At 49.9% G+C, this 12,491-nt stretch overlaps 7 protein-coding genes across 7 annotated transcripts; 2 read left to right on the top strand and 5 right to left on the bottom strand.

Moving 5' to 3' along the window:
* Positions 1-264: 264 nt before the first annotated feature.
* LTR84_007942 (uncharacterized protein) lies at positions 265-1,399 on the top strand (the record flags this gene model as incomplete). The annotated part of the gene is made up of 2 exons (XM_064851494.1): positions 265-307; positions 366-1,399. The coding sequence occupies 2 exons, from the start codon at positions 265-267 to the stop codon at positions 1,397-1,399; spliced, it is 1,077 nt and encodes a 358-aa protein (XP_064710497.1).
* A 260-nt stretch (positions 1,400-1,659) lies between these two features.
* LTR84_007941 (uncharacterized protein) lies at positions 1,660-2,354 on the bottom strand (the record flags this gene model as incomplete). Its single annotated transcript, XM_064851493.1, has 2 exons — positions 1,660-1,698; positions 1,749-2,354. The coding sequence occupies 2 exons, from the start codon at positions 2,352-2,354 to the stop codon at positions 1,660-1,662; spliced, it is 645 nt and encodes a 214-aa protein (XP_064710496.1).
* Positions 2,355-3,077: 723 nt separating this feature from the next.
* On the top strand, positions 3,078-4,536 carry LYS3 (Saccharopine dehydrogenase [NADP(+), L-glutamate-forming]; the record flags this gene model as incomplete). Its single annotated transcript, XM_064851492.1, has 2 exons — positions 3,078-3,210; positions 3,278-4,536. 2 exons carry the CDS (start codon positions 3,078-3,080, stop codon positions 4,534-4,536), a joined length of 1,392 nt encoding a protein of 463 aa, XP_064710495.1.
* Positions 4,537-5,137: 601 nt separating this feature from the next.
* LTR84_007939 (uncharacterized protein) lies at positions 5,138-5,845 on the bottom strand (the record flags this gene model as incomplete). The annotated part of the gene is made up of 1 exon (XM_064851491.1): positions 5,138-5,845. One exon carries the CDS (start codon positions 5,843-5,845, stop codon positions 5,138-5,140), a length of 708 nt encoding a protein of 235 aa, XP_064710494.1.
* A 508-nt stretch (positions 5,846-6,353) lies between these two features.
* Positions 6,354-9,729, bottom strand: LTR84_007938 (uncharacterized protein; the record flags this gene model as incomplete). Its single annotated transcript, XM_064851490.1, has 2 exons — positions 6,354-9,446; positions 9,535-9,729. The coding sequence occupies 2 exons, from the start codon at positions 9,727-9,729 to the stop codon at positions 6,354-6,356; spliced, it is 3,288 nt and encodes a 1,095-aa protein (XP_064710493.1).
* Positions 9,730-10,622: 893 nt separating this feature from the next.
* Positions 10,623-11,107, bottom strand: LTR84_007937 (uncharacterized protein; the record flags this gene model as incomplete). The annotated part of the gene is made up of 2 exons (XM_064851489.1): positions 10,623-10,904; positions 10,955-11,107. The coding sequence occupies 2 exons, from the start codon at positions 11,105-11,107 to the stop codon at positions 10,623-10,625; spliced, it is 435 nt and encodes a 144-aa protein (XP_064710492.1).
* A 406-nt stretch (positions 11,108-11,513) lies between these two features.
* Positions 11,514-12,258, bottom strand: LTR84_007936 (uncharacterized protein; the record flags this gene model as incomplete). The annotated part of the gene is made up of 2 exons (XM_064851488.1): positions 11,514-11,808; positions 11,873-12,258. The coding sequence occupies 2 exons, from the start codon at positions 12,256-12,258 to the stop codon at positions 11,514-11,516; spliced, it is 681 nt and encodes a 226-aa protein (XP_064710491.1).
* Between the last annotated feature and the right edge of the window lie 233 nt (positions 12,259-12,491).

The raw sequence follows: 12,491 nt of genomic DNA, 5'->3' as shown, positions 1-12,491 counted from the left end.
GTTCGTAAAACTCCCACGAACTCCATGCCCAGAGTTGCATTAGGCAAGGATGTGAAGGCAGATAAGCGAGAAGCTCCATCAACGCGCCTTGAGTACGGACTAAAGGCACGCCCGAAGCATGACGCGACGCGACGCGACTGTGCCCCCCGGGTTCCTGCCGTTTGCTTAATTCTCCGCAGGTACCAGGTGCTTCATATCTAAGATAATTCAAGGTCCTCTGGTCACAAAGTCGCTGGGAGCCATCGCTTTACAACCGCAACAGTAATGCGCTTCAAGTGCCAGATCAAGAATGTGAACCTCTTTGCGAGTATGGCCCCTGTCATGTCAAGTGTGATGCTCCCTTGCACTCACTAACAACTCTCCAGAGTTTTGTGCCTCCCTGGCCTCCCTCGGTCAAATCGCCTGGTGTCGTTTGAATGATGAAGATGTCCAGTTTACCATTGTGCCCGATAAAGGTAGTCAGGTATGGTCGGTCCTGAAAATCGAAACGGTGTTCGACATTGAGAGCTATATTCTTCAGTCGGCTTCAGAGAAAAACACCATCAACCTCGAAGTTCCCATCCAAGCCCTTTCTCGGGCACTGAGGTCGGCGTACGGAGCAACATCAACACAAATTCGGTTGACCAAGAAAGACAATGTGCCCATGCTGTCTTTGACCATCATCACCAATACATTTAGCAGTGGAAACAATGCCGTTGCAGTCCCGGCCGCCGCCACTGAAGGAGCCGTTCCAGACGAATTCGACTTCAACGACGATTTTGCTGCTCCATCAATGACACCCGCCAATCGTGGTGGTCCTCGAGAAAGAGAAACAATCATTACACAAGATATCCCCGTGAAAGTCCTGTCAATGGAAGTGGTCGAACGAATCCACCAACCGCGTACTCAAGAGCCAGACGTCAACATCTACCTTCCACCATTGGCCCAAGTAAAGACCATTTCCGAGCGATTTACCCGCCTTGCTATAGCTACTTCCAAGTCCTCTTCATCCACTAGCCCTCGCCTCGAACTCAGTGCCAACATGCATGGCTCTCTAAAAATATCACTCAAGACCGACGCTCTAAATATCACAAGCCGCTGGACAGGCCTCACCAACCCAGAACTTGATCCTGCACAATTTCAAGACGGACTAGAAGGTGTACGAAACCACCCGAGTACCAAGATGAAGGAGCTCGCCGGCCCCAATGGTGAAAATGAAGCCGGTTGGTCCAAAGTGAGAATTGATGCCAAAGACTGGTCCCGAGTCCTCAGTGTTGGGAGGGTCAGTGCTCGAGTCATTGCATGCTTCATCAACGATGGTGGTCTGGTCATGTATGTCTACTTACCCAACGATGAAAATGGCAGTGAGGATGAGTCGTGTTTAACGGTAAGCCTGGGATCCCTCACTTGTGATCCATGAGACTAATACAGTGATGTGATGGACAGTACTACATCAGCTCCTTTGCTAGCTAGTGGCCCACAATCCGGCATCTTGATTGCTTGATGCTCATACGAACACGAAGTTACGAAATGACGAAAGACCCTGCGATGACTAACGAGCCAGCTCAGAGTGGAAATAATAATAATAATATACACGATCACCATGTCTTGTGAGCCTAAAAACGTTGTCCTTGTCTCCTGGTCGAAGAAAAGACATTGGACCGCGAATTGAGCACATTATCAAGCTTTGGTTGCCATTCCCTTCACATATCGAAAGACCTGCAAGAGCGAATGTAAGCGTTTGTGGTATTTGAAATGATGTCACGTACCTCGTGTCCCTTGAAATCACCAACAGTACTGATCCTTCTCTCGTCCCAACCACCCATACCCAGAACAACCTTATCTATCTTCCCGTTCAAGCGGCATCCTCCCATAAGAGCAGGCCAAACCCATTCAACCAACCAAACATACATTTTGGTGATGCTGTCCGTGTTGTTCTCCACATGTTCAAAGAACAAAAACTGGCCACCAGGTTTTAATAGAGCCTGCACGACGGCGATGGTAGCTGTGAGTTGACTCTGTGGAAGGGAGCACAAAGATTTGATCGTGACCACTGTATCGAAAACACCCTGCTCAGGTAGGCTTGATGTTGTGCTGGACAGGAGACCTTGTTGCTTCAGTGCGGGCAGGAGACTTCCTGGTTGGCCTCCAGCTTCGAGCAGGACAACTTTCCCAGCCAGGTCGTGCTTGGCTGCCATCTGGAGCAGTCTGGGATGGAGAAAGGCATTTGGCTCTGCTGCATACAGCTTCTCAACATTTCCCGGACTGTAGTGATACATCTGATCACCACTTCCAGGACCGAGCTCGAGTACCCTGCCATGCGCTCGAGACAAGAGATCTCCGATATGGTTGACTTGGGTAGGAGTTGCTGCCATTTTGGGACCGACAACCGCCCAAAACTTGTCGAACCATTTTGAGCGGAATGTGGATGGGGAAGTGAGCAAGAGAAAGGGGCTAGACAGAAAGGTAATGATCAGGTAGACAATGGAGAAACAGATCAAGATCCAGGGTTCAGAGTAGGACTGAAGACGGATAGAGAGTGGAACACTCATTTCGATAGGAAGCCCAAGGAAAATGATGAGTACTTACGGGCAGGAAGATTGAAGATGTGGCAGAGACTGGGAAGGTCATGAAAAAGATACCTACCTGCATACCTAGGTAGCTAAGGTAGTTGGAGGGCGCGTCCTGTCAAAACAAGAGAGACATGCCAGAAACCCGCATCTCCTCGTATTCTCAAGAGGGTTCAGGATACGAACCTAGCTAACTAGGTACCTAGGTGATTCAGGTAGTGGGTTACCTAATACTGCTACCTGCAAGGTCCAAGTGAGAAGCCCCTCGGCAATGAGGGGCACCCAAGCAGTCTATCAAAATTGGCCCTTCGAGGACATGTCCGTTCCGCATAATCCACGCCTTGCAGCGAGCCGTGGGGAAATTTTATTCTAACTGGTTGTTGGCGGGCACGCTGGATGGAGGAAAAATGTTCGGTGATGTGATGGTGATCGCCATCGTTGTTATTGACTCATTTTGATCTTTCTCAACATCTATTTTCACCACCTGCGCTTCCACCTCAACCTGTACCAGATTTGCAACGCATCGCCATGGCTTCTTTAATCACCACCATTCAATCCAAGCTGGGCTATTCATCCCAGAAAGCCCTTCTTCTCGGCGCCGGCTTCGTCACAAAACCTACCGTTCAAATCCTCGCAGACGCTGGCGTCGAGGTCACTATTGGTAAGGCTACTTGGGTATTCGTGGCATACGTCTCGAGATCTACCCTGCTAACTTGGATCTGCTTCAGCCTGTCGGACGCTTGAAAGTGCCAAATCTCTTGCCGGAGGCATCAAGAACACTCGCCCAATTTCTCTCGATGTCACCAATGATGAAGCACTTGATGCTGAGGTTGCCAAGGTCGACCTTGTCATCTCACTGATTCCTTATACCTTCCACGCCACAGTCATCAAATCTGCCATCCGCAAGAAGAAGAATGTGGTCACAACCAGCTACGTCTCACCCGCCATGCTCGAACTCGAGGACCAGGCCAAAGAGGCGGGCATTACAGTTTTGAACGAAATTGGTCTCGATCCCGGTATTGATCATTTGTACGCCGTCAAGACTATTGAGGAAGTCCATAAGGCTGGAGGGAAAATCACTTCCTTCCTGTCATATTGCGGTGGTCTGCCAGCTCCTGAAGCCAGTGGCAATCCATTGGGTTATAAATTCTCCTGGTCAAGTCGAGGTGTGCTTTTGGCCCTTCGCAATGCGGCAAAGTTCTACAAGGATGGCAAGGTCGTGGACATTCCTGGCCCTGAACTTATGGCCACCGCAAAGCCCTACTTCATCTATCCCGGCTACGCTTTCGTCGCCTACCCCAATAGAGACTCCACTCCGTACCGAGAACGTTACAACATCCCAGAAGCTCAAACCGTCATTCGTGGCACGCTACGATACCAAGGTTTCCCCGAGTTCGTCAAAGTCCTCGTTGACATTGGTTTCCTCTCAGACGAGGAGCAATCTTTCTTGAAGCCCTCCGACAAGCCCATCACATGGGCCGAAGCTACACAGAAGATCATTGGAGCCACATCAAGCAAAGAGTCCGACCTCGCATGGGGTATCTCCTCCAAGACCTCCTTCACCGACACACCCGAGAAGGACCGCATCATCAGCGGCTTGAAGTGGATAGGCGTCTTCTCCGACAAGCCCATCACCCCTCGCGGCAATCCTCTCGACACACTCTGCGCCACACTCGAAGAGAAGATGCAGTACGAGAAGGACGAGCGTGACATGGTCATGCTCCAGCACAAGTTCGAGATCGAGCACAAGGACGGCAACAAGGAGACTCGCACAAGCACTTTGGCCGATTATGGTGATCCAAAGGGTTACAGCTCCATGGCCAAATTGGTCGGTGTCCCTTGTGGTGTCGCCTGCCTGATGGTTCTTGACGGTCGCATCAAGCAGACAGGTATACTCGCTCCTGTCACTTGGGATCTGGCCGAGCCTATCCTCAAGGAGTTGAAGGACAACTATGGCATCTTCTTGACTGAGAAGACCGTCGACTAAACATAGCCAACTGCATGCCAAAGAAACGCAGAAATTGATTGTAAAAGCCACAAGGTCAGGCGAGAACATCGGTTTGGAGACAGGTCTCTTACGTGCTCAGGTAGATAAAATCACAAAAGTACTTCTCTACGCCAACACACCAAGAGGTCAGGTTAGAGGAGCAGTAAAGAGTTCTGATTGCCCATTTCTTGATACAAAGTTATCAATTATTGCCAGAGATGGCCTTCCTTCTTTCTCGTCGTTTCTGTATCTTACAGGTCCTTGTTCTGGCCGCTTCCACGCATGTGACTTATATCTGGTAGCATGGATGATCGCGTCGAAGCGCGACGCGGTGCGACAAATGTGACATCTAGCCAGCTGTGTCTCGGCTTCTTCAACCAGGTAAGTGGTCGAGATGAAGTCGACCAATTATGTTTCGCTCTTCGACTTCAAGGCCGGAGAGCAGTCTTCACCCAACATTTTGCATCGTTGTGCCTTCCCTGATGTCGAGTGACGTCGACCAGATACAGTGTTTTGATTGACCGTGTACCGGAAGGTAACATCACGGAGTTTCCTGCCGGCGAGCTTGCTTGTAGCACCGTTGCCTCCATCTGTGAAGGTTTCAAATCGGTGAATCTGTGCTGTTGCTTCGTGCTGCTTCCTTCTTTGACACTGACAATGCGGTCGCCGATTTGATGGCACCTCGGTCGCCGCCGGGCAGTCTCTCATGGCTTCCAGGCGCTTCGAGCCCAGCTGCCAGAGCCCCTGCATCATCTTCAACCTCAACCTCACCCTCGTCCTGTTCCCCGTCTCTCGCCTCAAGAGCACGATATTTCCTCCGGCTCTTCTTACTCTTACTGGCCTTCTTCTTGCGATCGAACTCCTGCCTCTTCATCACACGGCTCTCATCCCCCTTCTCCAGCAATTCGACCTTCTCCGCGAGAATGCGACGTGCGATGTTGTAGTTCTGCAGGCGGGAGCGCGTCGCCTGCGATTTCACCACTATTCCCGTGGGCAGATGTGTCAGCTGTGCGGCGCTGTTCGTCTTGTTGATTTTCTGACCGCCCGGCCCGGAGCCTTTGAGGTAGACATGTATGATGTCGTCGGAGGGGAGTGTTGGACGCGGTGGGAGAGGTGGTGTCTTTTTGTGGTGTTGCGCGCTGGTACTGAAGCGCTGCAGGCCTTGGTGCTGCGGTGGTCGGAGTAGACGTACCGGTCTGTCAGGCATCGTGTGGACGGCATTGCTTGTATGGCTTGTGCCCTTTGCTACTAGTGATACGGCACTGCTGCTGGTCCGCAGCGTGAGCCATGACTGCGGGAGGCGAGGCATTTGCTGAGGCGCATCACACTTCACGAGTCCCCCCCACTTTAATCTCATGGTCCGAAAGACATGATAAGCTATACACGCACTCTGAATGATACGGATACTGCCTTAACGACCTTGGACGAAGGAGCTGAGGAACTGGAACGAGCGTGTAGTTCTAAACATCAAGGCATTTTCAAGTTCACCATGTTGTTCGAAAAGGCAGGTAAGCCGGAACCCTGAATATTTCAGCCTCGTGGTGGTGAAAGTCTACGAGGCTGCGAGTCGACAGCCCGCTACTCGATCAAATGAGTGGTAGAATCACTTTAGCTTGGGTGCTTAGAACAGCCTGTATCATTCACCGATGTACATTACCACCACGCCTCTCAAGAGCATCTCGCCATGTCATGCGCGCAACTCTGCTCATACACATCTCACATATTGCCAGGCTCCCGACTTCAAGCAAATCTCTCCCACAGTTCTTGTGCGTAAGCATTCAGAACTCCATTCAAGTTACCAGACTAATCGCGCCAACTCAATCCATCACGCCCACTCTGATTATGACACTAACTTCCAAAGCCTTCGCCTCCCTTATCGCACAAGACAGACAAGTTCGGCCAACGCGAGCAATCAAAGCATTGCGACCTTTCTCCGCACACCAACTCCGAACGAGGATGTCCCTCGTCCATAACTGGTTGTGCACCGCCTTTTCTGCTTGGACCTCACTTCCGGCCTCCACGAGACTTGGGGAAGCTTCAGCGGTTGACGACGAATTGGAGTAGAAATTGGACAGATAGTTTGCCTCACTGTGGCTTCGCTCCTGGTGACTGCTCTGCATCACTGGCGATCTCGCATCAACAACCCAGACCTCCGAATCATGACTCAGGCAAGGATTTGGGGGCTCGGCACCCGTCACGCCACCGTCACCATTTACCAGATCCGAGAGAGTCTTGGTCACGAACTTATATGTTTTGTGGAGCGGGTGGGCGGGAATGTGCTCATGAGACTTGTGCTTAGGCGGTTGTCTGTGTTGTTCGTAGTCCGCATCTGCGGAGCCAGGTGGGAAGGTAGCATGTCCGTGGGGTAATCGGCATGGGAAAGACGTGATGAAGTACACAGCTCGGTCAAGGCCATATCGAACCTTCTTGGTGACAATTTCGGCTTGGGGAGATGATTTTCCGATGACGCGTGGGGTCAATGTCAGCTCGAACTCTGCCCATGCTGCCAATGGATGTTCTGGACTCGAACTGGTAGCATCACTAGTCGATAGGTGAATCCTGATGTCCTTCACATCTAGTTGGGGCTTCGTTTCATCATTTAGAATATGATCGGTGACCATGCTGAATTCAGCACCCCGAATCCCGCCTTTGCCCATTCCAAGGGGAGTGCTTTCAATCGCGATCTTTTCGCCATCAAATATCCTTGGTCTTGAACGTGTAGTTGGGACAGGGAATGTCTTGACCTTAACCCAACGATCGGGAAATGGCTTCTTGCTTGTGTCATCCAGAGGCACAACATTTGGCGCAGAAATCCAGCCCATTGATTCCTTAGCACCATGCATAGGGGCCAGAACTCGACCCACAATGCAAGATTTTGACCACCAACTACTGCCATTGAGAACAAATCCCGAGCCGCGAAGGGGGTGGGTTCCATGACAGTCAAGTTTTGCTATCGTATTTGGATCGGTGTCATTTTCAAGTAGCGTGGAAATCAGAATATCGCAAATGGAGTTTCCGGGCAATATCAAGCCGGACAGCCAACTATGAGAAAGCCAGCCACCCACTGTTGATGAGGTGGCAGGTTCCAAGTCCACGTAGAAATTTCCAAGTGGTCGTGTAATATTGGCTGCTGGGGCATTCTTGGCCCTTTCCGCTATATCCACACAAGAGACTGCGTCCATTAAAAACCTATCTCTCTCCTTTGATTCTGGTTGACACAGCTTCTTGCGTAAACTTTCTTGAATCTCAAGAGTGCGTGGCCAGCCAATATTGTTCGCAAAACGTATCACACCAGTGACCATCACTTGTGGTTGACGTGGGAGGGCCGTGACATCGCAAGAATCATAAGTGTACTTTGTGTCGGGCTTCCTGCTCTCGTCGTTGTGGGAGAAAAGCTTCCCTATGAAGCTTGTGTGAGGCTCCGGGGATTTTGCATGCAGAGCAGGTCTTGTCGCGTGTTGACTGATGTGACCTGGTTTCTCGATCTTTTTGATGACACTCAAGGTTATAAACCTCCTTGCAAGGACGAGGTCCCAGTCAACCTTGAGGTTGCGGAGCTTGTTGAAATGATGTATTTCGTCACTGTTCAATTCGAATGACTCTGAGTGCATTGCAACACCAAGCCGTAGTGCAGCATCTAAGCGAATCACTAGTTCAACAGATAGTAGCAGCTGGACGAAGAGCCATTTCCGCTCTGGCTCAACACAAAAGTGGCTCGTTTCGCTGTTGTAGTGGGTGGTGTTGCTGTGCAAGATCTTTCCGAGTCGAAGTCTAGCTTCCGGTATGCTCAAGTCGAGCCAAGCACCAGGCGTCGTGAGCACTTTGACTAATGCTTCGATCTGAACTTTGAGACCCGAACTCTCATGTTTGATTTCATGGCCAATTTTCCTTGGTGGGAAGAGTATCTCAGAAAACAGGTGAACGTGCAGTTCAGCGGAGGTGATGTGGTCAAGGACAGTTGTTCGCCAGCCAGCATTGACGACCAAGTCTCGCCACTTCTGTATCACCTCGAAGCGGTCGGCTATCGTGCTCATACTGAGATCTCTGACACCGGCAGCTTTCCAAGCGTGCGGTCCGCCTTGTATGAGCTTGACCCGATCTAAGGATGGTGCATGCTTGCCGATCTTAGCATCAAGCTCTTCGTTCTCTCTAGCAATAGCAAGCTTTTTGAAAGCCTCCATTGCCGGAGCATGGGAGAGAGCGAGATCGAGCTCAACGTCTTTGCCATGCTCCTTTACATTTTCATCTTGGATACCATCCGCAACGGGTCGCTCGAGGAAATACCGCATGCTCACGGTCCCAGGCTCTTGGCCTTCCAAACCAAGCATGTTAGGCCTCTCAAAGATTCCAAGCTCGAACATGGGTCTCTTATTGGTTTCCAGCCTTTCATTTTTCTGCACCGGTGGCAGCATGCCCGGCTTCCAGTCAACTTCGTCCGGTATTGGTAAATGAGCATGAAGAGTTGACAAGGCAAAGCTTTCGTGCCGCAGGTATCTCCGATCTTGAAGATCGGATGTCTCAAGGTCATTGTTCCATGGGAAGAAAGCCTGAGGAAAGTAACGGCCCCTTCGTCCCTTTTCGAGAGTGAACTGTGGAGCGCCAGAAAAGAGCCCTTCTACATCGGCTTTGGTCAAACCAGCCTTGCTATTTCCTCGGCGATCATGTCCATGCTCGTGTTCTAAAACCCCAGCTTTCACAGCGACCGCAGCATCAACTTTTGTATCTCCTGTCGTTGTGATGGCTTGCCCTATTGATGAGTCGGGCTGTCCATTATGGGTAGGTGAAGAATTATTTACGGCAGGAGGCTTTGGTGCCATGTGAGACTCATCATCTTTGTTGAGATCCAGATGCAATTCAGCGATTTCTGGCTGTACAATTTTGTCACTCACACTGGATTGTTTTGAGGCATGCTAATCTCTGACTTCAGCATTTTCTTTTGCCAAAGCAATTCTAATGCTGGAGCAAAAACTTGGCGGAAGAGGGCAGGGCCGTACTCACATCTCTCTGCTCAATAACAGGCTGCTTCTTCTGACTTTCTATCTTGCTCGCACTGTTTCTCCGACTCAATCGACGAAAGATCGAGGGTTTAATCTCGGTACGGTCAGGCTCAGCCGAACTGCTTCTCTTTGTGCCAGTCGAATCCGTTTCATGCCGAAGATACTTCCTTGATGTTTTTCGCGAGAGGAAATCCATAGTGATGATTAATCTTACCTAAGTACTAAGTATCGTTCCGGTGCAACACCAAAACTAAGAGCTTTTGTGGAGGTTCCTGGTCAGACTTGCGAACGAGATGAAATTGTACAGAATCCAGGTGCAGAGATTCCACTTAAAACAACATTCTTCGGATTCATCTGCGCTGCATGATTCAACGCGTGGTACAAACGGTCCGGAGACGAGCCAGGCGATGATGGTCGTGTTCTACCTTTGTCATGAGCTTAACCTGGTTCCTGGAGAAGCCGGCACCTGGATGTGGCATAAGGTCATGTAACAAAAGCGAACCAGGTTATGTCAGCTTGGTGCATGCGCCAGTTGGGTGATAGTCTCGTCGCCACGGGCATTGCTACCCACTTTTCAAGTCCCCAGCCTAGGGACTTCACGTGAGGAGCTCATTAGCCAAGTTTGAAAATATTGGTGATGTCACAGGAGCTGTGGCAATATGACTTGAGACTTGCAGGGCACGTGTTACACCAAAAAATTGTTGGAAACTTGAGGTCATTCATTACCCAGGTTCTCTTTGTAATGAAACCATGGGACGATGCACCCGGTTAATCTTCCCACTATCCAAGGCCCGAAGTGAATATGTACCGAGGTGCTTGCTGCTTCAGCATATCAAGATCCGCTAACCTTTGTGAGCCACGAATTGTGCCGCTTTCAAAGACGCCCAGATTTCTTCCTGGTCTGATCAGCCTCTTCAACTATCCAATCTTCCTGCCTAAGTATGCATGCCTTTATATGTAGCCAGGCCGATTTCAGGCCCTCTGAGAACCGCTTTGTCAGGACAGCTTCTTCTCTCGAGCGAGCCTCTATAGTCCTTCCACATAGACTCAACCGCAGAGAGCTTCGACGTGAAGCTGCCCGCGATTCCTTTAAGGGGCGTTCAGCCTGATCTGGCTCTCGGGGACGAGCTTATTGTCCTCGACATAGACTTCCTCCCAACCGATAGTCCAATGCGCCCCAGACACATCAAAGAAGTTCGCCTCATCGTTTCGAACCTCGTTCAAGTAGAATGGATCTTCTTGTGACTTCCTGATGTCCGCCATATCCTTGACAATAAATTCTGCCACGCCGTCATAAGGCGTCAGACTCAGCGACTTAAGGTCTGGGTATGCATCGATGGCTGATTGTTGCAACGTGTCGCTTGTGTGGTACTGGGGTGGAAGATCAGTGGGAAGAAGAGATGACCATGATGTTCACCGACCTGGGTGTATTTGAGTATACCATACTTTTGTATCAAAGGCCGCACCAGTGGGCCGTGTATCTCACTCCAGTATCTATTGAATTCCTCTACACTGAGACCTTCTTTCCTCTTTAAATATATCGATACTCGGAAGACTTGAGTTTTCTTTGCCATTGCAGTGCCTGTGCTCTTATCGTCGATATGGCAGGAAAAGTTCAGCGTTGGATGCTGATGTCTAGGTAAGCAAAGGGACATAATACGTGCGATATAAGTATGTCCACCATACTATAGAGGTCCATCTCATTCTCCACCATGTGTATTCAGCTCATCTACATTGTAGGGTCGAACATCTTAATCAGCACTCTCTGCCAAGATAGATTTCTTCGGCATGGATCCCGCTGAACGGCGTCTGCTTACGGCTTTGCTGAATACCGATTCACTCTCCACCTTCCTAAATGGTTTACAAATTACTAGAGCCAAGAACCAATTTCAGGAGGCGGCAGGCTGTTGATTTTGATGAGCTATTGAAAGTAACAACCATGCTACTCACTCGAGTCGAAGTATCAATCAGAATCTTGGCCTATGACTGTTGCCCGGTGGCATCCTTGATTCTTTGGTAAGCATCTTTAACCTGCTTTACATCGTTCAATGTCTGGAACCACTTCGCGATTAGAGGGTGTTTGTCCAACGTCAGTCCTGCAAAATGATGCAAATAGATCCATGGTTGAAAGTGAAAGTCAACTGCGCAGTAGCCTCCAGGAAGAATACTGGCACCATCGGTTTTTTTCAGCTGCTCTTCCAAGACATCGTAACATCGTAGTGTCTGGGCCTGGTAGCGCGCCAGAGCATCTTCATTCTTGACCGGATGGTGCAGCCTGGCTCGCAGCAATATTACTAATGAGACTCCTGACTCGGGCATGGTGTGAATTGTTCGCCTACCTGAACCAATTGCACTGGCCACTCATGGGTGCCAAAGTTGTAACCAGGAAGTACATCCACTTGTCGAAGTCAACATGGTCCTGCTCAGTGCCACCTCTCGGTCCAATCATGTTGTCGTTGTCGTAGACGCGCCGAATGTAGTCCATGATGGCGCCGGATTCCCAGGACACAACGCCGGTATTCGGGTCTTCCAATGCGGGAACCCGACCATTCTCGTTGATCTTTAAAAATCGAGTCCCTTTGACTCCATTCTCCGGGTCATCACCGCCTTCCCAGAGTTGTACGTCGTATGGTACCTCCAAAAACTCAAGCGCAATGGCTACTTTGATCAGATTAGGCCCTTGTGAATGGGCATGGAGAAGAAGTGATTTAAGATTCCGAGCCATGATGAATGGAATCGATCGTAATGACAACTGTTGATATTTCAGTCTGCTTGATATCGGCTGTTGATGTTGATGTCGATGATGATGATGGTATATACCCTCCTGAACTGGCCATAGTAATCAACTTATGTACCTTCAACATATCAGGTTTGGATATAATGTTTTCTAAGCGCAATGAAATCACAGTTGCAAGTCAACACCGTCAACGCGCAACGCAGCATAACGAGCAAGTAGTG

Source organism: Exophiala bonariae, assembly GCF_035927105.1.
Source record: "Exophiala bonariae strain CCFEE 5792 chromosome Unknown scaffold_3, whole genome shotgun sequence".
Classification (NCBI taxonomy): Eukaryota; Fungi; Ascomycota; class Eurotiomycetes; order Chaetothyriales; family Herpotrichiellaceae; genus Exophiala; species Exophiala bonariae.
Note: the sequence above shows the minus strand (reverse complement) of the source record. Positions and strands in the feature narration are given on the sequence as shown.